This window comes from Eubalaena glacialis, chromosome 6 (genome assembly GCF_028564815.1).
Source record: "Eubalaena glacialis isolate mEubGla1 chromosome 6, mEubGla1.1.hap2.+ XY, whole genome shotgun sequence".
In the NCBI taxonomy this organism is placed as follows: Eukaryota; Metazoa; Chordata; class Mammalia; order Artiodactyla; family Balaenidae; genus Eubalaena; species Eubalaena glacialis.
In genome coordinates, this window is record NC_083721.1 from 153,217,807 (window position 1) to 153,241,341 (window position 23,535).

Sequence of the window (23,535 nt, forward strand, 5' to 3'; positions counted from 1 at the left end):
GGCCTCAGACACTTCTCAGACCCAGTCACCACTCCCGTCCTCTCCAGGCTCATCCCAGCAGAGAACCCCACCTCAAAGCTCAGTAGTAATAAGTTCAAACTGAATATCGTGTCCCATGAACACTCCAGACTAACCGTCGTTCCGCTAGGCTAGAGTAGCCACACTTGTGACACAAACTCTTTCCTCTCTGTGACTCTAGGTTTGTCAGTTGGATGTGTGGGTGTCTGCAAGGATGTGCATCAGACCTTTCTGCAGTGCACCCACAGATCTCTGCTTCTTCTTGTTCTTTTTCTTGGAGGCTCTGGCTCTCCTGCTGAGACAAGGGATGTTGCTGCCGATGTTTATTGGCCCCTGGGGTGCAGTGTCCCCGGTGGCACGGTTGAGCTGGTAGTTCTCTTGCTCACACAGCTTTGTGCTCATCCCACCTCCATAGTTCGATGGGTGAATCACGACTGCATCGGCAGGCAGGGCAGACTTGATCTTCCTGAGGTTGAACTCAGGCTTAGGTCGGTTGGGTGTCTGGAGGCGTCTCCACTGCTCTAAGCTGACTTCTTGAACGTCTGTTCCCTCCACGAGCTCCTCCGACCCAGGAACTCCGATGCTGACGTCTCTTTCAGCCTCCCTGTGGGCCGCCATGGTGCGTGTGGGCTCAGCCCCCAGGAGTGTCCGTGCCCCTCCTGGTGACACTCCCCCACTGTCTCCTTCCAGTGCACTATTCTGGACGTAAAAGAGGACATAGGCACTTTGGCTCAGGGCAGAAGTCACATCACAGGCTGTTACCATGGCATCGTCCATTTTATACCACTGGCCATTTCCAGCTTTGACACAACAAAAGTAGTGTCCTTGGTGACCACTCCACCCAGAGTGCACCAGCACAGCATAGAGCGCATAATCCAGTGGCCCTGCCTTCTGCTCAGACACGTACGGCTGCAAGTCGAGGCACTCAGGATAGTGCACTTTCTGAACCATTTTGACTCCTGTGACCTCTGTGAACCGTTTCAGCACAACGATCAGGACCTGGGAGGCACTGTGCAAAGTCAACCTCTTGGTGGCAGACACCTTCTTGAGACAAACACTGCAATGATAGGCGTTTTCGCCGTCCAGCTTCTCGGGCTTCACCAACTCGTTCAAAGCTTGTACCACACTCTGAGCTGCCGTGATATCCAGGGTGATGTCCAGGTAAGGGTCGAGAGTGTCTGAAACCCCGAGGCAGTGGAGACACTGGATCTGACATCTCCAAGACCCGCCAAAGATTCGATGGACGAGGGTGGTGTCCTCAGAGGGATGGCCTAACAGCTCATGTGCACTCAAGCACGCTTGCTGCATGGCATCCAGAGTGAACATCAGAAACTCGTGGGCATCTTCCTGCTTGTGTCTGTGGAAGCTAGCGACCAGGTCCTTCCGGGGCCGGATCACCTCTCCAGGATGAAGAAGGGCTCGGGTAATGTGAGTTTGCATAGCACACAGCATGCAGAAGGTCTGGTTCGGACAGACTGTCGAGTGCTGCTGGGACAGCATCGAGCTAGCCAGGGGTGGTGTGTGGGTCAGACGCTGCAGCGCTGCATTCATGTAGCAGGTGTTCCCCACATTCTGAAGTCCGGCCCCCACCACAAATGGTAACCTCCAAGGCAGGAGAAGTTTCTGGGCACAAGCCAGCCCTGCTGACACTGGAGTCAAGTCACCGCGCTGACTGCACCAAACCATCTGGGATGGCGGGGACGGCTCCTCAGGTCGAGGGGGCCCCCAGCGGGCATCAACAACAGTGGCACTTGGCTGAGTAGAGTGGAGTTTGGGAACGATGTCGAACTGAAGCGGACACTCATCTCCCCAGTCCAGAAAAGCAGCCTCCACGTCTCTGCAAACAAGGTCCACAAGATTTTCCATCTGGCGTTCCAGCAGCACAACGATGCCTCCTTCCCAGAGACAGTCGGTCTGCAAGTGACAGCCTGGAACACTCCCATCAGCCATTTTATAGCTCACTCCTAGCCCTGCCCCCACCCCTGCCACCCCACCGGTACAAGATCCACCAATGCGTTGCAAGCTCTTAATTGGATTAAGGGTCTGAGGGCCTGGTCTCTCTGAATCCGAAGAAAGAGAGAACAATGGACACATTTCTTGAGGAATTCTCTTTATCAAAATCCAGGACCACCTCTGAGAGGCTCCCCAGTAGATTCACACAGTGGTGTAGACGTTCAGCATACGCATTTGAGGGAACACAATTCAATCCAGAACACACTTCACTTGTTAAAAAGATTTCTGACCGAAGGGAAAACAAACATTTTAACACTTCTCTCAACTTCCCGAATTTCAAAGATACTCTTACGTGACAGAATTTCGTGAGAGCTTTCCACATCAACTTCGATAGTTTATGAATCACCACTTGCACTCAGAGTCCGAGCAAGTGATTCAAGGAGTGTAAAACCTCTCAGGGAATACATGATTCCATCACTCTTAGGTGAGGAAGCTCTTATGTACCCTGTCAACATCCTCAAATTATCTGTCCTTCTCTTCAACAGTGAAACAGTGTGCTTGCTAACTCATTCCACGAGACTGAATTGAAGTGTGGACCTGTGCTTGTGTGCATGTGTGTGGGCATGTGTTTAGACGTTTCTGAAGGTGGTGTGTGGAAAATTTGACACCCCAAGAAAAAGTGTCCATAGGGAAAGACAATGAGTCTTTGGCAACGCCTGGTAAAATCGCAGGCAGGGTGCGCCTTCCTTTGGTGACTCCCCTCCAACCTGCCCAGAGAGGGAAGTCTTCAGCACAGCTAGTTCCTCGGAGGCCAGCCATCAAGGGAACACCTTTCTGGCACCACCAGACCCTCCTGCTTCCTTGGCCCTCGGCCCTTTCTTCCTGACCGCCCATTTGAATGGACCTCTCGCCACACAGCTCAGTCTGGCCACGTTTTCCCAAAGGGGGCACCTTCCTTGCCAAGATTCGAGTTCCTGCTGTCTCGAGCACCCATAAGAGGAAGACCCAAGAGCAAGGACTCCAGGTGGCTTAGGGAGACTTGCGTCTGGACACGGACCCTGAGAGGGAGAATGAATCGAGAGACTCGGACGTACCTGAGTTCTGCTTTCCGGAATGCCCAGGATCTCGGGCCACCCGTTCTCTGGTCATTATCACAGGGTAGACGTTCTGTTGAAAGAGTGCTTGCAGGGTGTCCTTCTGACTCAGCCTCAGAACAAGCCTCCTCCTTCGCGATGGTCTTGAGAGTTGGCCTGTGGGAGAGAAAAGGGGGAATGTGTCAGGGGTGAATCCATGGAGGTGCAAACCAATGGTACCGGCACAACGGTGGTCCTTGTGCCACGTGAAAAACCTCTAAGCCAGGGGAAGACTCTGCATTTGGAACTACCTTGGGTGCACCCCGAAAGCCACACTGACTGGGACCCTGGGAGTTCATGCAAAGCTGAGAGTCAAGGTTATGGGGATTTCTCCCACCACTCGCCAATGATCCACAGAACGCCATGCAAAGAGAAGGGGAAAGCCCTAGAAAAACAGGCAACCATGACCAAAATGGATGGAAGCATTTCCACCTGTGGATGCCTGGGAAAGTCTTGATGGCTTCTACCAGATTCAGCTCGAACTCTATGCTAACAAGAGGAACCGAGCTTCTGGCCTGTCATACGCACAGGGAACATCCGCTTTCACTATTTGAAAGGAAACGAGACGAAACTGAAGCGAAGCCAGACAAACACACAAGCCAATCCCCAACACAGAACGCACTAGGAGATTGTTTAGAAGACCCACTTTTTTGAGATAAGGACAAACGTGGGGCCCCGTCTGAAGGTGCCCACCCACTCACACACCCACAACAGCCCGGTACTCCTCGGAAGATGACTTTCCCTTTCTAGGCACCAAGGTCATGCTGACTCGCCGTGTGTTCATGCTATTCTTTCAGTTTGGCAGCCTTGAAAGGCTGCCCCCAACCCTGTCCTATTTGAGGTTGGATCGTTCTGATGCCAAGGAATAAATAGGTGGTTGTTTCCTGACTTCCAAACGGGGAGCCGGGTGTGATGGCCAGGGTGGGTGTGGTTTCAGGCAAGTCCGACACGTCCCTGAGATACTGAGTTTCCTGAACTCTCTCCAACTCTAGGACAACACCAAACTGTCTACAAAGGCTACCTGCTCTAGCAGCTGGCAGCTGGTGACGTTAAGGTTGTCTCCAGGTCTCCCCCTGGAAAGAGGCAAGGCAAGGCAAGGGTTTCAAACCCCCAACAGTGAGTTCCCTAAAAAGCACCCTTCCTTCTTGCCAACTCCATGGAAAATCTTTGGAAAGCACTCAAGAAACTAATGTATCACACTGGGGATTTTGCCTTTCCAGAGTTTCCTGCACCACCTACCCTGGAGTCCAGTAGGAGACAGGTCGAGTGCTCCGGGAATCTCTGTTTCCAAGGCTATAGCTTTCAGTTGTGCTCAAAGAAAAACTGTCTTTTTCTTCTATTCTTTTTAAAAAAATTTTTTTAAACTTTATTTATTTATTTATTTATTTTTGGCTGTGTTGGGTCTTCGTTTCTGTACGAGGGCTTTCTCTAGTTGTGGCAAGCGGGGACCACTCTTCATCGCGGTGTGTGGGCCTCTCACTATCGTGGCCTCTCTTGTTGTAGAGCACAGGCTCCAGACGTGCAGGCTCAGTAGTTGTGGCTCACGGGCCTAGTTGCTCCGTGGCATGTGGGATCTTCCCAGACCAGGGCTCGAACCCTTGTCCCCTGCATTGGCAGGCAGATTCTCAACCACTGCGCCACCAGGGAAGCCCTCTTCTATTCTTAATACATACTGGATGTGGATTCTTTCCCTGGCTACCATAGAAGTTAATCAGTTCAAATGGAACGCGAAACCAAAGAGAGCAAATCGGAAACAACAACAGGAAGAGAACATGTGAAACCAACCTAAAATCCCAAACACAGTCAACTGGAAAATAGTTTCAATATAGTTGTGAACGTTTTCCAACACTCATGTTCTGTTCTCTGCAACCACAGACTGGGACTTATGGTAGAGAAGCCATTCTCCGGTAAGGGGACCAATTTCTATTTCGATTTCAAGAAGGAAAACAAACGAACAAGCAAACCAGACATATCTATGTGAAATGCCCTAGTTACTGTGCATCCATTTGCCAAACTGATTCCTGAAACATGTCTCACAAAATCTATCCATGCCATTTGGTGGTCATTGGCAATCTTCAATCTTCGCAATGATCACCACTTGGGGTGGAAATGTGCAGCAGCATATTTGGATGATCCAACCCCAGAGCACAGATGCCGAGGCAACGTACCTCCTGAGGTGCTGGATGTACCTGAAGAGCTGGACGAATCCATGGAGGTGGACCCACACGGATGGCATGGAAACAGCTGGCCAGCCCTTCAGTACCCAGAAGCTCAGGACTATAATGGATGAGGATGCCCCATCCCTATTTATATAAATATCCGCAGATGGTGGGGAACCCTTCCTTGCAAATTGAGAACCTGGAAGGAATCCCGTGAGGCAAGTGGGCGTTGGAATGGAAGGCCTGTTCGGAGGCTCCCAGGTCCCTTTGAAGCTGCCACCCTCGTCATCCTTTCCCAGAATGCTTGGGGTCCAGTGCTCTCTCGTTTTCACACCTTTTCACATTCCACACATACTTTTGCTCTCCATGGAATTCCCCAACTCTGAGTCCTTCACGCTTAGGTGTGTCACGGTACTTTCCAAAATGGAGAGAGAACCTGGAGCGTAGCTTTCCTCGAGTACATTCCCCCTTCCCTCATCAGCACCAGGATGACATTGCCTCCCACTCCTAAAGCATTTCCATGGCTGGAGTTTGAGTTCCCGATAATTCACATACTAAGCTTGACTGCTTATCTCGGGTTTACACATGGTCCTCAAAAGTTCGGGACTTTTTCAGAGGGACCCTGAAACGCACCTCCTTGCTCACATGCCATGGAGAGACCATAGAAAGGGGCACGCCACACATGTAGGTTTCAAAAGCCAAGGAACTTAATTTCAGTGCTTGTCTTTGGCGTCCACAAGACGACGTCGGTTTCACATTCACTGGTCAACTGGCATCTGTACGAAGAAAAAGAAGAAGAAGAAGAAAAAGAAGAACAAGAAGAGGAAGAAGAAGAAGAAGAAGAAGAAGAAGAAGAAGAAGAAGAAGAAGAAGAAGAAGAAGGAGAAAAAGAAGAAGAAGGAGAGGGATATGAAGCAAGTTAGATGATGGATGATGACACAGCTGGCTTTGAAAGGAATGCTTTGGATTGCAAATACAACTATCCCAAAATTTTCGGTATATTTGGGCTACAGAGAATTGAAAGATTCAAAACAAACCGACAAAAAAAAAACCACACAGAAACACAGTACCATCTCCAATGTGTTCTTTTGCCACCAAGGATTATAAATGTCAGCCACGTAAATTAACATGAGGACAGTGAGCTTATTTAGAAAGAGTTGGGTATCAGAGTAATTACACCAGAAATTCGTTAAAATATAGCTGGTGTGTGTGTGTGTGTTTGTGTGTGTGTGTGTGTCTGTGTGTGTGTGTCAGTGTTTGTGTGATCTGTGTGTTTGATTTTCTGCACCCACTAAGGGCGGTTGTCAGGTGGTACCCGGGGATGAAGGCCACCGGGAAAAGTAGGTGTCTGCAAGTCCCAGGAGCCCAGGAGGATGTCCTGAGGAGGTGTACGTCCTGCTCCCTTGTGCTCAAGTGCCAGAGATCAGAGGGTGGCGTGACCATCTTGTTGGATCAGGTGGTTTTTCCCGAGAAGCTGGAAGTTTTGGCTGAGATAATCACGGAAACATGGGATTTGCTGGCTTGTCCCAGAAGGCACTGGCTTCCAGACTTGGACCGGTTCCCAGCTGGACAATGCAGGAGAGGTAAGGTTGCGTGGGAGAGCAGAAGCTTTGATCTGCAAGGCAGCCAGGGCATCCTGAGAGCCCGCAGGTGTGTTTATGCACAGTCCACCAGTGGCCTCCCTGTGGACGTTCCGCTGCCCATCCCTGGGCTCCGAGGTTTCGCTGGAGCAGCCAGCATTGAATCCCAAGATGGTAAAGTCACAGCTCCTAGCTCTAGCTAGAGTCTGTGCAAGTCCTGCCACCCACAAGGATCTCAGTGTTTCCTGGCACACTGTAACCCAGTGTTCCTCCCGCCCTCTTGAAAGCACCATCTTTTCCATAAGCTGTCTCTTACCGCATCTCCAGTCGTACTTGTCCTGAGGCTACCGTGGCCAGATTCTTTTCCCAGAAGCCCTATGCCACTTGTGTGGCCCTTGAAACTGACATTTCCTTTCTGCCCAACGAAAAGAAGGAGAGAGATAGGGAGAGAAAGAGAGAGAGAGACAGAGAGACAGAGAGACAGAGAAACAGAGAGAGAGGGCTGTGTATTGCTCTAGAGCTCTGGAGAAAGGGGAGCCTAAGACAGAGGAGTGACTGGGAGGGAGCTGAGGACTAGATGTGTCTGCAGAGGTATACACCCTATAGAGCTAGAGACCCGGATGCAGTTGTAGCTAGAGAGTCAGATACATTGGTGCATACACATTCAAGTGGCAACTCTCAGAATATTTTCCTACTTCCTGCCGCTGACACACCCATGCTGGACATGGGGAGCACGGATTGAGCCAGTCGAGAATCACTCAGCACAGAGTGTACGAGGCACATGTGTTGGAAAATGTTTTTGAAAGAAACAGTGGAAGGGATCACCTGCCACGACGTTAAGATGCCACAGGCATTTGGTTTTCCAGTTCCTTTGTGCATCGCTTTAGTTGTAACACGGCTTATCTTTTGAGAGGTGTGTGCGTGTAGTGTGTGGCCCTAGACAGACAAGGAGAGAGAGAGAGGGACGGAGAGAGATTATTTGCCTGCATAATAAACCGGGCACAGTTGTTCCTATGAACTCTGGCAATGAAAGTGTTTGCATAGGTCTGTCCTTGTGTGCAAAGATGATGCCCTTGAGGAACCCTTCCACACCATGCACCCAGAAACCAAGTGCAGGTTGTCACTGAGAGACTGTTTTTGTGATTCCACTAGGGTGTGTTTGTGGCTACAAGCTACGGGACTAGACAGGGGCGTCTGGACCACCTTCCCATGCTGTGCCAGGCCAAGGGAGGGATTTCACCTCCCCGAGGAAACGCGGGAGAATACAAAGCGACCAAAGCACAAGCAAGAACTTGAACTGAGTGCCAAGATTTATTGATTGGATCAATGGAATGTCACATACAACGGGGAAATCCAGTTCAGCCTTGGGTCCTCCTCGTTGTCATTGGAAGGCTAGAATTCCTTGAGGCTTCAGAGGTGGTGTCCCTCCTGGTGCCCATGCTTCCTGACAGTCCGTGTGGAGCATGGCATTGCTCGTAGACACAACGCAGTTGCCGTCGACAGTCTTCTTGCCTTGGCCGCCCTGCCAGACACTATCATGAGTGTTGCTTGTTCCTTGTCCTTTCTCTCGCCCGTGGCTCTGTCTCCCAGGAAAGGAGGCTTGAACGGGGCTCGGGGGAAGGTCTTCCTACCTCCCCCTAAGCCTGTGGCACTGGGGAGCCTGGCAGCATGTCGAGCAAGGCCTGGAATTCTTCCTCGCTGAGGGGGGCTTCCAGGGTTGCCGCAAGTTCCTCTTCCTCTGCGTCCGCATTCGGCAAAGCGCCTGCCTTGTCCAGAATGTCCGCGTCTGACAAGAGTTCGTCCAGGAGGCTTGAGGAGCCTAGAAGGGCTGAGTGCTGGGTCTGTTGCTCCAGCTGGGGAGATGTCTCTTCACTTGAGGTTGCCTGCTGCTGCCAGAAGTGTGTCTCTGGCGGTGCAGGCGGCAAGATGGCCCCCTGGGCAGGCTGCCCACTGGCGATGACAGCATGTGTCCCTTCGCCCCACGGAACTGTGGCCGGAAGAGGCTGTGGGTTCTGGCATCCCTGAAGTGCTGCCAGGCTGGGCTGGACCACGATGAACATCAACGGGTGGCCCACACAGCACCCAGAGGCAGCCCCTGGCACAAGAAAGGTGGGGGAGAAAACAGGAGTGGCCGCAGCAAAGGATTGCGTGCTCTCAGGTGCATGAGAGGGAGCATAACGATGAGAGCTGCTAAGGACAGTGGGCGGGGGGCTTTGGTCCGACAGGGCAGTCACGGCTGATGTGGCATCTGGGCCTTCAGCCAGGGCATTCACAGGCCCACTAGCGCTCTGCTTTGGGTGCCGAGCTCTTCGGTTCTGGAACCATATCTAGGGAACCATATGGGGAGACAGGAACATTAGCAGCGCGACAGTCCAGATCTACTTGCCGCCGCCCCATCCCCGGCCGGCCCCGCCCCGGCCCGCCCTGCCCTGCCCTGCCCTGCCCTGCCCTCCAATCTGTCAGGTCCATGGCAAGTACTGGTGGGCCTCATCTAAGGGCCATTTTACCTAGAGCTTTCGCCTTGGCTCCTGAAAATGCGGGAGGACGTCAGGGCAACACAGGACCCACCCCACTCCTCCCCACCCCTCCCCACCCCTCCCCACCCCTCCCCACCCCTCCCCACCCCTGGCTTTGAGGAGAGCCGTCATTGACCGGCTACAACCTCAGGCCCCTCCCTGGCTGCCCAGGACTTCCGTTGCCCTCTCCTCTTCTGGAAAGGGATGCCTTCAGATCAGCCCCCTTAGCGTATTCGTAGGACGAAGGGAACCTCCTCCCAATCCCCCCTCGCCAAGCCTACATATATCCAGCAGCAACCCGTCACAAGGTTTAACACTCCTTCCTCGTGGGAGAAGCCAAGTCCCACCCACTGGTGGAGAACTTACCTGGATTCGAGGTTCGGGAATTCCTGTCTGGTGAGCCAATTCTTCCCTGGCAGCAATAGATGGAAATCGATCCCTCTCAAAGGCTTGCACAAGGACCCTTGTTTGAGAAGGAGAGATGAAAGTCCTCTTTCGCCTGGCCTCTCTTCCCAAGCTTTCTGAAGAAGAACACACAGAGAAGAGAGGACATTCAGGCCAATTGCAGCACATTCACAGCAGATGCAGTGTGTGGTATGTAGGAAGTGGTATGTCATAGATCAAGATCGATACATCGATACATCTTATTGAGTGCTATGTGAAAATGCCCCATGTGATGGAAGAAGGGATTTCTGCACATCCGGGCAGGTTCCGGACCCGAAGATTCCAAGCCTTCCTGGCCATGCATCTCCCCACCCTCCAACAGGGGCATGATGCTCCTGTGTGGAACAGGAATGGGGCAAGAACCCAAGATATCATGGTTTCCTCTCTGAAGCGTTCTTGGCCTCCCACGGTCATCCACTTTCAGAGATGATTGTGTCTCAAGGGGATGCTCTGGGGAAATGCCTTTGGATTGCTGGCTACTTACCTCGAGTCAAAGTCTGAGGTGGTGGTGGCCGCAGCGGCTGCGACTGCCCTCCTTTGAAGGCATTCTCCGACAGCAATCGGCTCTGCTTTAGGCGTCTTCTTCGTTGGTTTTGAAACCAAACCTGGGTACAAAGAAAGAAAGCCTTGTCATTCAATGCTTATGCACGTACTTCCAAGATCTATTGCAGGGGTGCACCATAGAACAAACGCACAAACACGCCAGCCAGCCAACCAGCCAGCCAGCCAGCAACAAGCCGACTAATGGAGACCCAGTATGGCCCATCTGCCCCCAGTGGAAATATTTACGATTCAAAGGGACTGAACTCTCACTAGCAGGTAGAATGTAGACTCCCGCTTTCGCCTCTGAAGAAGTGCACCAGATTCCAGGATACACAATCTGTGTCCGTGAAAATAATCCTTCCTCTTTGAGTCACCTTACTGGTGTCCAGAGTAATGACTTGTGACACAGGAGGAGACAATGCTTGCTTTCCCACAGTCAGAATGGGATGGATAGCTACCTCTCTCTCTCTCTCTCCCCCGCCCCACCCCTTCTCATCAAAACTACCAGTTTCTCTGTGGGTCTTTTGGTCTCCGTCTACGATTCTCCGCATCTACCTGTTGACGTCTGTCTCTGTTGCCACCCGCCCTCCTGCCCACCTGACTGCCTGCCTGCCTTCCCCTCTCTCTGTCTCTGTCCCAGGCTCTCAGGCTCAATCTCTTTTCCCTCATTTGCTCTCTTTGCCTCCCCTTTGGCACGGTCCATGCCCGATTCATGGTTCCCTGCCTCTCTTATGTCCCCACAGGCAGTACTGTCTCATAACACGCAATCATATCCATTAGCAAGTGCCCGCATGAAAACCACACTTCCCATGCTGCCTGGGAACTACTCATTGACAGTTACTTCTCAGGGACTACATGCCTCCATCACTCTTAGGTCAGGAGACTCTTATGTACCCGCTCCCCATCTTCAGAATATGTGTCCTTGTCTTCAACAGTGAAGCAGTGTGCATGCTACCTCATTCCCCGAGGCCGAACTGCAGTGTGGACCTGTGCTTGTGTGCGTGTGTGTGTGCATGTTTTTAGACGTTTCTGACGGTGGTGTGTGGAAAATGTGACACCCTGAGAAAACGTGTTCGTAGGGAAAGCCAATCAGTCTTTGGCGACGCTTTGTAAGGTCGCAGGCGAGGTGTTCCTACCTTTGGTGACTCCTCTCCAACCTGCCCAGAGAGGGAAGTCTTCAGCACGGCTAGTTCCTCGGAGGCCAGCCACCAAGGGAACACCTCCCTGGCACCACCAGGCCCTCCTGCTTCCTTGGCCCCTCGCCCTTTATGCTTGACCACCCATTTGAATGGACCTCTCGCCACACAGCTCAGTCTGGCCACGTTTTCCAAAGGGAGCCACCTTCCTTGCCAAGATTCGAGTCCCTGCTGTCTGGAGCACCCCGAAGAGGAAGCCCCAAGGGCAAGGACTCCAGCTGGCGTAGGGCAACTTGCGTCTGGACATGGACCCCGAGAGGGAGAATGGATCGAGAGACTCGGACGTACCTGAATTCTGCTTTCTGGAATGCCCAGTTCTCGCGCCAGCTGTTCTCTGGTCGTTATCCCGGGGTAGGGGTTCTGTTGAAAGAGTGCTTGCAGGGTGTCCTTCTGACTCAGCCTCAGAACCAGCCTCCTCCTTCGCGATGGTCTTGAGAGTCGGCCTGTGGGAGAGAAAAGGGGGAATGTGTCAGGGGCGAATCCATGGAGGTGCAAACCAATGGTACCGGCCCAGCGCTGGTCCTTGTGCCACGTGAAAAACCTCTAAGCCAGGGGAAGACTCTGCATTTGGAACAACCGTGGGTACACCCTGAAAGCCACGCTGAGTGGGACCCTGTGGGCTCAAGCTAAGCTGAGGGTCAAGGCTATGGGGATCCCCCCACCACTCGCCAAGGATCCACAGGGCGCCATGCAAGCAGAAGGGGAAAGCCCTAGAAAAACAGGCTAACCTGACCAAAATGGGTGGAAGGATTTTCCACCTGTGGAGGCCTGAGAAAGTCTTGATGGCTTCTACCAGATTTACCTCGAACTCTATGCTAACGAGAGGAGCCCGGCTTCTGGCCTGTCATACGCACAGGGCACATCCGCTTTCACTATTTGAAAGGAAACGAGACGAAAGCCAAACGAAGCCAGACAAACACACAAGCCAATCCCCAACACAGGACGCACTAGGAGATTGTTTTGAAGACCCACTTTTTTGAGATAAGGACCAACGTGGGGCCCCGTCTGATGGCGCCCACACACCCACCCACCCACCCACAACAGCCCGGTACTCCTCGGAAGATGAGTTTCCCTTTCAGGCACCAAGGTCATGCTGACTCGCCGTGTGTGCGTGCTATTCTTTCAGTTGGGCAGCCTTGAAGGGCTGCCCCCCACCCCTGTCCTATTTGAGGTTGCGTCTTTCTGGTGGCAAGGGAATAGATGGGTGTTTGTTTCCTGCCTTCTAAGGCGGGAGCCGGGTGTGATGGCCAGGGTGGGTGTGGTTTCAGGCACGTCCGGCACATCCCTGACATTTGAGTTTCCTGAACTCTCTCCAGCTCTAGGACAACGCCAACCCTTCTGCAAGGGCCACCTGCTCTAGCAGCTGGCAGCTGGTGACGTAGGGTCGTCTTCAGGTCTCCCGCTGGAAGGAGGCAAGGCAAGGCAAGGGTTTCGGACCCCCAACGGGGACTTCCTTTAAAAGCGCCCTTCCTTCCTGCCAGCTCCAAGGAAAATCTTTGGAAAGCACTCAAGGAACGAACGTGTCACACTGCGGATTTTGCCTCTCCAGAGGCTCCTGCACTGGCTACCTTGGAGTCCAATGAGAGACAGTTTGAGTGCTCCTGGAATCTCTGTTTCCCAGGCTCTAGCTTTCAGTTGTGCTCAAAGAAAAATTATCTTTTTCTTCTATTCTTAATACATACTGGATGTGGATTCTTTCCATGGACACCACAGAAGTTAACCAGTTCAAATGGACCACGAAACCAAAGAGAGCAAATCCATAACAACAGCAAGAACAGAACATGGGTAACCAACTCAAAATCCCAAACACGGTCAACTGGAAAAGAGTGTCAGTTTAGTTGGGAACGTTTTCAAACACTCGTGTTCCGTTCACTGCAACCACAGGCTGGGATTTTGGTAGAGAAGCCATTGTCGGGCAACAGGCCTACCTACTTCCATGTCGATTTCAAGAAGGAAAACAAACGAACCAGCAAACCAGAAATATGTACGTGAAATGCCCAAACCAAGGTGCATCCTTTTGCCCAACTGATTCCAGAAACATGTCCCAGCATATCTGTCCGTGCCAATTGGTGGTCATTGGGAAACTTCAACCTTCGTGGTGATCAACCCTTGGGGTGGGGAGGTGCATGAGTGTATTTGGAGGACCCAACCCCAGAGCCCAGATGCTGAGGGCAACGTACCTCTGGAGGGGCTGTATGTGCCGGACGAGCTGGACGAATCCATGGTGGGAGACCCACACGGATGGCACGGAAACTGCTGGCCAACTGTTCAGTGCTCAGAAGCTCAGGATTTATAATGGATGAGGATGCCCCGCCCCTATTTATGTAAATAGCCGCAGATGGTGGGGAACCCTTCCTTGCAAATTGAGAACCTGGAAGGAATCCCGTGAGGCAAGTGGGCGTTGGAATGGAAGGCCTGTTCGGAGGCTCCCAGGTCCCTTTGAAGCTGCCGCCCTCGTCATCCTTTCCCAGAATGCTTGGGGTCCAGTGCTCTCTCGTTTTCACACCTTTTCACATTCCACACATACTTTTGCTCTCCGTGGAATTCCCCAACTCTGAGTCCCTCACGCTTAGGTGTGTCACGGTACTTTCCAAAATGGAGAGAGAACCTGGAGCCTAGCTTTCCTCGAGTACGTTTCCCACTTCGCTCATCACCACCAGGACGTCATTGCCTCCCACTCTTAAAGCATTTCCTTGGCTGGGGTTTGAGTTCCCGATAATTCACATACTAAGCTTGACTGCTTATCTCGGGTCTACCCATGGTCCTCAACAGTTCGGGACTTTTTCAGAGGTACCCTGAATCCCACCCCCTTGCTCACATGCCATGGAGAGACCAGAGAAAGGGGCACGCCACACGTGTAGGTTTCACAAGCCAAGGAACTTAATTTCAGTGTTTGTCCTTGGCGTCCACAAGATGAAGTCGGTTTCACATTCACTGTTCAACAGGCATCTGTACGATGAAAAAGAAGAAAAAGAAGAAGAAGAAGAAGAGGAAGAAGAAGAAGAAGAAGAAGAAGAGGAGGAGGAGGAGGAGAAGGAGGAAGAAGAAGAAGAGGAGGAAGAAGGGGAGGGATATGAAGCAAGTTATATGATGGATGATGACACAGCTGGGTTTGAAAGGAATGCTTTGGATTCCAAATACAACCATCCCAACATCTTCGGGGCGTTTGGGCTGCAGAGAATTGAAAAATTAAAAACAAACAAACAAAAAAACCACACAGAAACACAGAACCATCTCTAATGTGTTCTTTTGCCACCACGTGGATTAACATGAGGACAGTGAGCTTATTTAGAAACAGTTGGGAATTGCAGTTATTACACCACCAATTCGTGAAAATATGGCTGGGGTGTGTGTATTTGTGTGATCTGTGTGTTTGATTTTCTGCACCCACTAAGGGCGGTTGTCAGGTGGTACCCGTGGACGGATGCCACCGGGACTAGTAGGTGTCGGCAAGTCCCAGGAGGCCCAGGAGGATGTTCTGAGGAGGTGCATGTCCTGGTCCCTTGTCCTCAAGTGCCAGAGATCAGAGGGTGGCGTGACCATCTTGTTGGATCAGGGTGGTTTTTCCCGGGAAGCTGGAAGTTTTGGCTGAGATAATCACGGAAACATGGGATTTGCTGGCTCGTCCCAGAAGGCACTGGCTTCCAGACTTGGACCGGCTCCCTCCTGGACAATCCAGGTGGGGTAAGCTTGCTTGGGAGAGTAGAAGCTTTGATCAGCATGGCAGCCAGGGCATCCTGAGAGCCCGCGGGTGTGTTTATGCACAGTCCACCAGTGGCCTCCCTGTGGACGTTCCGCTGCCCGTCCCTGGGCTCCGAGGTTTCGCTGGAGCAGCCAGCATTGAACCCCAAGATGGTAAAGCCACAGCTCCTAGCTCTCGCTAGAGTCTGTGCAAGTCCTGCCACCCACAAGGATCTCAGTGTTTCCCGGCACACTGTGACCCAGTGTTCCTCCCGCCCTCTTGAAAGCACCATCTTTTCCATAAGCTGTCTCTTACCGCATCCCCAGTCATACTTGTCCTGAGGCTACCGTGGCCAGATTCCTTTCCCAGAAGCCCTATGCCACTTGTGTGGCCCTTGAAACTGACATTTCCTTTCTGCCCAACGAAAAGAAGGAGAGAGATAGGGAGAGAAAGAGAGAGAGAGACAGAGAGACAGAGAGACAGAGAGACAGAGAGAGAGGGCTGTGTATTGCTCTAGAGCTCTGGAGAAAGGGGAGCCTAAGACAGAGGAGTGACTGGGAGGGAGCTGAGGACTAGATGTGTCTGCAGAGGTATACACCCTATAGAGCTAGAGACCCGGATGCAGTTGTAGCTAGAGAGTCAGATACATTGGTGTATAAACATTCAAGTGGCAACTCTCAGAATATTTTCCTACTTCCTGCCGCTGACACACCCATGCTGGACATGGGGAGCACGGATTGAGCCAGTCGAGAATCACTCAGCACAGAGTGTACGAGGCACATGTGTTGGAAAATGTTTTTGAAAGAAACAGTGGAAGGGATCACCTGCCACGACGTTAAGATGCCACAGGCATTTGGTTTTTCAGTTCCTTTGTGCATCGCTTTAGTTGTAACACGGCTTATCTTTTGAGAGGTGTGTGCGTGTAGTGTGTGGCCCTAGACAGACAAGGAGAGAGAGAGAGGGACGGAGAGAGATTATTTGCCTGCATAATAAACCGGGCACAGTTGTTCCTATGAACTCTGGCAATGAAAGTGTTTGCATAGGTCTGTCCTTGTGTGCAAAGACGATGCCCTTGAGGAACCCTTCCACACCATGCACCCAGAAACCAAGTGCAGGTTGTCACTGAGAGACTGTTTTCGTGATTCCACTAGGGTGTGTTTGTGGCTACAAGCTACGGGACTAGACAGGGGCGTCTGGACCACCTTCCCATGCTGTGCCAGGCCAAGGGAGGGATTTCACCTCCCCGAGGAAACGCGGGAGAATACAAAGCGACCAAAGCACAAGCAAGAACTTGAACTGAGTGCCAAGATTTATTGATTGGATCAATGGAATGTCACATACAACGGGGAAATCCAGTTCAGCCTTGGGTCCTCCTCGTTGTCATTGGAAGGCTAGAATTCCTTGAGGCTTCAGAGGTGGTGTCCCTCCTGGTGCCCATGCTTCCTGACAGTCCGTGTGGAGCATGGCATTGCTCGTAGACACAACGCAGTTGCCGTCGACAGTCTTCTTGCCTTGGCCGCCCTGCCAGACACTATCATGAGTGTTGCTTGTTCCTTGTCCTTTCTCTCGCCCGTGGCTCTGCCTCCCAGGAAAGGAGGCTTGAACGGGGCTCGGGGGAAGGTCTTCCTACCTCCCCCTAAGCCTGTGGCACTGGGGAGCCTGGCAGCATGTCGAGCAAGGCCTGGAATTCTTCCTCGCTGAGGGGGGCTTCCAGGGTTGCCGCAAGTTCCTCTTCCTCTGCGTCCGCATTCGGCAAAGGGCCTGCCTTGTCCAGAATGTCCGCGTCTGACAAGAGTTCGTCCAGGAGGCTTGAGGAGCCTAGAAGGGCTGAGTGCTGGGTCTGTTGCTCCAGCTGGGGAGATGTCTCTTCACTTGAGGTTGCCTGCTGCTGCCAGAAGTGTGTCTCTGGCGGTGCAGGCGGCAAGATGGCCCCCTGGGCAGGCTGCCCACTGGCGATGACAGCATGTGTCCCTTCGCCCCACGGAACTGTGGCCGGAAGAGGCTGTGGGTTCTGGCATCCCTGAAGTGCTGCCAGGCTGGGCTGGACCACGATGAACATCAACGGGTGGCCCACACAGCACCCAGAGGCAGCCCCTGGCACAAGAAAGGTGGGGGAGAAAACAGGAGTGGCCGCAGCAAAGGATTGCGTGCTCTCAGGTGCATGAGAGGGAGCATAACGATGAGAGCTGCTAAGGACAGTGGGCGGGGGGCTTTGGTCCGACAGGGCAGTCACGGCTGATGTGGCATCTGGGCCTTCAGCCAGGGCATTCACAGGCCCACTAGCGCTCTGCTTTGGGTGCCGAGCTCTTCGGTTCTGGAACCATATCTAGGGAACCATATGGGGAGACAGGAACATTAGCAGCGCGACAGTCCAGATCTACTTGCCGCCGCCCCATCCCCGGCCGGCCCCGCCCCGGCCCGCCCTGCCCTGCCCTGCCCTGCCCTGCCCTCCAATCTGTCAGGTCCATGGCAAGTACTGGTGGGCCTCATCTAAGGGCCATTTTACCTAGAGCTTTCGCCTTGGCTCCTGAAAATGCGGGAGGACGTCAGGGCAACACAGGACCCACCCCACTCCTCCCCACCCCTCCCCACCCCTCCCCACCCCTGGCTTTGAGGAGAGCCGTCATTGACCGGCTACAACCTCAGGCCCCTCCCTGGCTGCCCAGGACTTCCATTGCCCTCTCCTCTTCTGGAAAGGGATGCCTTCAGATCAGCCCCCTTAGCGTATTCGTAGGACGAAGGGAACCTCCTCCCAATCCCCCCTCGCCAAGCCTACATATATCCAGCAGCAACCCGTCACAAGGTTTAACACTCCTTCCTCGTGGGAGAAGCCAAGTCCCACCCACTGGTGGAGAACTTACCTGGATTCGAGGTTCGGGAATTCCTGTCTGGTGAGCCAATTCTTCCCTGGCAGCAATAGATGGAAATCGATCCCTCTCAAAGGCTTGCACAAGGACCCTTGTTTGAGAAGGAGAGATGAAAGTCCTCTTTCGCCTGGCCTCTCTTCCCAAGCTTTCTGAAGAAGAACACACAGAGAAGAGAGGACATTCAGGCCAATTGCAGCACATTCACAGCAGATGCAGTGTGTGGTATGTAGGAAGTGGTATGTCATAGATCAAGATCGATACATCGATACATCTTATTGAGTGCTATGTGAAAATGCCCCATGTGATGGAAGAAGGGATTTCTGCACATCCGGGCAGGTTCCGGACCCGAAGATTCCAAGCCTTCCTGGCCATGCATCTCCCCACCCTCCAACAGGGGCATGATGCTCCTGTGTGGAACAGGAATGGGGCAAGAACCCAAGATATCATGGTTTCCTCTCTGAAGCGTTCTTGGCCTCCCACGGTCATCCACGTTCAGAGATGATTGTGTCTCAAGGGGATGCTCTGGGGAAATGCCTTTGGATTGCTGGCTACTTACCTCGAGTCAAAGTCTGAGGTGGTGGTGGCCGCAGCGGCTGCGACTGCCCTCCTTTGAAGGCATTCTCCGACAGCAATCGGCTCTGCTTTAGGCGTCTTCTTCGTTGGTTTTGAAACCAAACCTGGGTACAAAGAAAGAAAGCCTTGTCATTCAATGCTTATGCACGTACTTCCAAGATCTATTGCAGGGGTGCACCATAGAACAAACGCACAAACACGCCAGCCAGCCAACCAGCCAGCCAGCCAGCAACAAGCCGACTAATGGAGACCCAGTATGGCCCATCTGCCCCCAGTGGAAATATTTACGATTCAAAGGGACTGAACTCTCACTAGCAGGTAGAATGTAGACTCCCGCTTTCGCCTCTGAAGAAGTGCACCAGATTCCAGGATACACAATCTGTGTCCGTGAAAATAATCCTTCCTCTTCGAGTCACCTTACTGGTGTCCAGAGTAATGACTTGTGACACAGGAGGAGACAATGCTTGCTTTCCCACAGTCAGAATGGGATGGATAGCTACCTCTCTCTCTCTCTCTCCCCCGCCCCACCCCTTCTCATCAAAACTACCAGTTTCTCTGTGGGTCTTTTGGTCTCCGTCTACGATTCTCCGCATCTACCTGTTGACGTCTGTCTCTGTTGCCACCCGCCCTCCTGCCCACCTGACTGCCTGCCTGCCTTCCCCTCTCTCTGTCTCTGTCCCAGGCTCTCAGGCTCAATCTCTTTTCCCTCATTTGCTCTCTTTGCCTCCCCTTTGGCACGGTCCATGCCCGATTCATGGTTCCCTGCCTCTCTTATGTCCCCACAGGCAGTACTGTCTCATAACACGCAATCATATCCATTAGCAAGTGCCCGCATGAAAACCACACTTCCCATGCTGCCTGGGAACTACTCATTGACAGTTACTTCTCAGGGACTACATGCCTCCATCACTCTTAGGTCAGGAGACTCTTATGTACCCGCTCCCCATCTTCAGAATATGTGTCCTTGTCTTCAACAGTGAAGCAGTGTGCATGCTACCTCATTCCCCGAGGCCGAACTGCAGTGTGGACCTGTGCTTGTGTGCGTGTGTGTGCGCATGTTTTTAGACGTTTCTGACGGTGGTGTGTGGAAAATGTGACACCCTGAGAAAACGTGTTCGTAGGGAAAGCCAATCAGTCTTTGGCGACGCTTTGTAAGGTCGCAGGCGAGGTGTTCCTACCTTTGGTGACTCCTCTCCAACCTGCCCAGAGAGGGAAGTCTTCAGCACGGCTAGTTCCTCGGAGGCCAGCCACCAAGGGAACACCTCCCTGGCACCACCAGGCCCTCCTGCTTCCTTGGCCCCTCGCCCTTTATGCTTGACCACCCATTTGAATGGACCTCTCGCCACACAGCTCAGTCTGGCCACGTTTTCCAAAGGGAGCCACCTTCCTTGCCAAGATTCGAGTCCCTGCTGTCTGGAGCACCCCGAAGAGGAAGCCCCAAGGGCAAGGACTCCAGCTGGCGTAGGGCGACTTGCGTCTGGACATGGACCCCGAGAGGGAGAATGGATCGAGAGACTCGGACGTACCTGAATTCTGCTTTCTGGAATGCCCAGTTCTCGCGCCAGCCGTTCTCTGGTCGTTATCCCGGGGTAGGGGTTCTGTTGAAAGAGTGCTTGCAGGGTGTCCTTCTGACTCAGCCTCAGAACCAGCCTCCTCCTTCGCGATGGTCTTGAGAGTCGGCCTGTGGGAGAGAAAAGGGGGAATGTGTCAGGGGCGAATCCATGGAGGTGCAAACCAATGGTACCGGCCCAGCGCTGGTCCTTGTGCCACGTGAAAAACCTCTAAGCCAGGGGAAGACTCTGCATTTGGAACAACCGTGGGTACACCCTGAAAGCCACGCTGAGTGGGACCCTGTGGGCTCAAGCTAAGCTGAGGGTCAAGGCTATGGGGATCCCCCCACCACTCGCCAAGGATCCACAGGGCGCCATGCAAGCAGAAGGGGAAAGCCCTAGAAAAACAGGCTAACCTGACCAAAATGGGTGGAAGGATTTTCCACCTGTGGAGGCCTGAGAAAGTCTTGATGGCTTCTACCAGATTTACCTCGAACTCTATGCTAACGAGAGGAGCCCGGCTTCTGGCCTGTCATACGCACAGGGCACATCCGCTTTCACTATTTGAAAGGAAACGAGACGAAAGCCAAACGAAGCCAGACAAACACACAAGCCAATCCCCAACACAGGACGCACTAGGAGATTGTTTTGAAGACCCACTTTTTTGAGATAAGGACCAACGTGGGGCCCCGTCTGATGGCGCCCACACACCCACCCACCCACCCACAACAGCCCGGTACTCCTCGGAAGATGAGTTTCCCTTTCCAGGCACCAAGGTCATGCTGACTCGCCGTGTGTGCGTGCTATTCTTTCAGTTGGGCAGCCTTGAAGGGCTGCCCCCCACCCCTGTCCTATTTGAGGTTGCGTCTTTCTGGTGGCAAGGGAATAGATGGGTGTTTGTTTCCTGCCTTCTAAGGCGGGAGCCGGGTGTGATGGCCAGGGTGGGTGTGGTTTCAGGCACGTCCGGCACATCCCTGACATTTGAGTTTCCTGAACTCTCTCCAGCTCTAGGACAACGCCAACCCTTCTGCAAGGGCCACCTGCTCTAGCAGCTGGCAGCTGGTGACGTAGGGTCGTCTTCAGGTCTCCCGCTGGAAGGAGGCAAGGCAAGGCAAGGGTTTCGGACCCCCAACGGGGACTTCCTTTAAAAGCGCCCTTCCTTCCTGCCAGCTCCAAGGAAAATCTTTGGAAAGCACTCAAGGAACGAACGTGTCACACTGCGGATTTTGCCTCTCCAGAGGCTCCTGCACTGGCTACCTTGGAGTCCAATGAGAGACAGTTTGAGTGCTCCTGGAATCTCTGTTTCCCAGGCTCTAGCTTTCAGTTGTGCTCAAAGAAAAATTATCTTTTTCTTCTATTCTTAATACATACTGGATGTGGATTCTTTCCATGGACACCACAGAAGTTAACCAGTTCAAATGGACCACGAAACCAAAGAGAGCAAATCCATAACAACAGCAAGAACAGAACATGGGTAACCAACTCAAAATCCCAAACACGGTCAACTGGAAAAGAGTGTCAGTTTAGTTGGGAACGTTTTCAAACACTCGTGTTCCGTTCACTGCAACCACAGGCTGGGATTTTGGTAGAGAAGCCATTGTCGGGCAACAGGCCTACCTACTTCCATGTCGATTTCAAGAAGGAAAACAAACGAACCAGCAAACCAGAAATATGTACGTGAAATGCCCAAACCAAGGTGCATCCTTTTGCCCAACTGATTCCAGAAACATGTCCCAGCATATCTGTCCGTGCCAATTGGTGGTCATTGGGAAACTTCAACCTTCGTGGTGATCAACCCTTGGGGTGGGGAGGTGCATGAGTGTATTTGGAGGACCCAACCCCAGAGCCCAGATGCTGAGGGCAACGTACCTCTGGAGGGGCTGTATGCCGGACGAGCTGGACGAATCCATGGTGGGAGACCCACACGGATGGCACGGAAACTGCTGGCCAACTGTTCAGTGCTCAGAAGCTCAGGATTTATAATGGATGAGGATGCCCCGCCCCTATTTATGTAAATAGCCGCAGATGGTGGGGAACCCTTCCTTGCAAATTGAGAACCTGGAAGGAATCCCGTGAGGCAAGTGGGCGTTGGAATGGAAGGCCTGTTCGGAGGCTCCCAGGTCCCTTTGAAGCTGCCGCCCTCGTCATCCTTTCCCAGAATGCTTGGGGTCCAGTGCTCTCTCGTTTTCACACCTTTTCACATTCCACACATACTTTTGCTCTCCGTGGAATTCCCCAACTCTGAGTCCCTCACGCTCAGGTGTGTCACGGTACTTTCCAAAATGGAGAGAGAACCTGGAGCCTAGCTTCCTCGAGTACGTTTCCCACTTCGCTCATCACCACCAGGACGTCATTGCCTCCCACTCTTAAAGCATTTCCTTGGCTGGGTTTGAGTTCCCGATAATTCACATACTAAGCTTGACTGCTTATCTCGGATCTACCCATGGTCCTCAACAGTTCGGGACTTTTTCAGAGGTACCCTGAATCCCACCCCCTTGCTCACATGCCATGGAGAGACCAGAGAAAGGGGCACGCCACACGTGTAGGTTTCACAAGCCAAGGAACTTAATTTCAGTGCTTGTCCTTGGCGTCCACAAGATGAAGTCGGTTTCACGTTCACTGTTCAACAGGCATCTGTACGATGAAAAAGAAGAAAAAGAAGAAGAAGAAGAAGAGGAAGAAGAAGAAGAAGAAGAAGAAGAAGAAGAAGAAGAAGAAGAAGAAGAAGAAGAAGAAGAAGAAGAAGAAGAAGAAGAGGAGGAGGAGGAGGAGAAGGAGGAAGAAGAAGAAGAGGAGGAAGAAGGGGAGGGATATGAAGCAAGTTATATGATGGATGATGACACAGCTGGGTTTGAAAGGAATGCTTTGGATTCCAAATACAACCATCCTAACATCTTCGGGGCATTTGGGCTGCAGAGAATTGAAAAATTAAAAACAAACAAACAAAAAAACCACACAGAAACACAGAACCATCTCTAATGTGTTCTTTTGCCACCACGTGGATTAACATGAGGACAGTGAGCTTATTTAGAAACAGTTGGGAATTGCAGTTATTACACCACCAATTCGTGAAAATATGGCTGGGGTGTGTGTATTTGTGTGATCTGTGTGTTTGATTTTCTGCACCCACTAAGGGTGGTTGTCAGGTGGTACCCGTGGACGGATGCCACCGGGACTAGTAGGTGTCGGCAAGTCCCAGGAGGCCCAGGAGGCCCAGGAGGATGTTCTGAGGAGGTGCACGTCCTGGTCCCTTGTCCTCAAGTGCCAGAGATCAGAGGGTGGCGTGACCATCTTGTTGGATCAGGGTGGTTTTTCCCGGGA

The 23,535-nt window shown here is 52.5% G+C and overlaps 3 protein-coding genes across 3 annotated transcripts; all 3 read right to left on the reverse strand.

Annotated features, from left to right (window-relative positions):
* Positions 1-204: 204 nt before the first annotated feature.
* On the reverse strand, positions 205-1,884 carry LOC133093078 (ubiquitin carboxyl-terminal hydrolase 17-like protein 6). The gene has a single exon (XM_061192784.1). It carries the CDS (start codon positions 1,882-1,884, stop codon positions 205-207), a length of 1,680 nt encoding a protein of 559 aa, XP_061048767.1.
* A 6,596-nt stretch (positions 1,885-8,480) lies between these two features.
* LOC133093079 (double homeobox protein 4-like protein 4) lies at positions 8,481-13,765 on the reverse strand. Its single transcript, XM_061192786.1, has 5 exons — positions 13,723-13,765; positions 11,831-11,985; positions 10,288-10,408; positions 9,726-9,880; positions 8,481-9,170 (listed from the first exon to the last, which is right to left on the reverse strand). Exons 1-5 carry the CDS (start codon positions 13,763-13,765, stop codon positions 8,481-8,483), a joined length of 1,164 nt encoding a protein of 387 aa, XP_061048769.1.
* A 3,095-nt stretch (positions 13,766-16,860) lies between these two features.
* Positions 16,861-20,995, reverse strand: LOC133093080 (double homeobox protein 4-like protein 4). The gene is made up of 4 exons (XM_061192787.1): positions 20,938-20,995; positions 20,191-20,345; positions 18,648-18,768; positions 16,861-17,318 (listed from the first exon to the last, which is right to left on the reverse strand). Exons 1-4 carry the CDS (start codon positions 20,993-20,995, stop codon positions 16,861-16,863), a joined length of 792 nt encoding a protein of 263 aa, XP_061048770.1.
* Between the last annotated feature and the right edge of the window lie 2,540 nt (positions 20,996-23,535).

Bases quoted from the DNA above. Each gene is read 5' to 3' on its own strand.
- LOC133093078 (XM_061192784.1), bottom strand. From the start codon at position 1,884: ATGGAAAATCTTGTGGACCTTGTTTGCAGAGACGTGGAGGCTGCTTTT.
- LOC133093079 (XM_061192786.1), bottom strand. From the start codon at position 13,765: ATGGATTCGTCCAGCTCGTCCGGCACATACAGCCCCTCCAGAG. The intron at 11,986-13,722 runs GTACGTTGCCCT...TCTCTCCCACAG, and splicing joins CACATACAGCCCCTCCAGAG to GCCGACTCTCAAGACCATCG. The intron at 9,881-10,287 runs GTAAGTAGCCAG...GTTCTTCTTCAG, and splicing joins ACCTCAGACTTTGACTCGAG to AAAGCTTGGGAAGAGAGGCC.
- LOC133093080 (XM_061192787.1), bottom strand. From the start codon at position 20,995: ATGACCTTGGTGCCTGGAAAGGGAAACTCATCTTCCGAGGAGTACCGG. The intron at 18,769-20,190 runs GTACGTCCGAGT...CTTTGTACCCAG, and splicing joins TTCCAGAAAGCAGAATTCAG to GTTTGGTTTCAAAACCAACG. The intron at 17,319-18,647 runs GTAAGTAGCCAG...TTCTTGTGCCAG, and splicing joins ACCTCAGACTTTGACTCGAG to GGGCTGCCTCTGGGTGCTGT.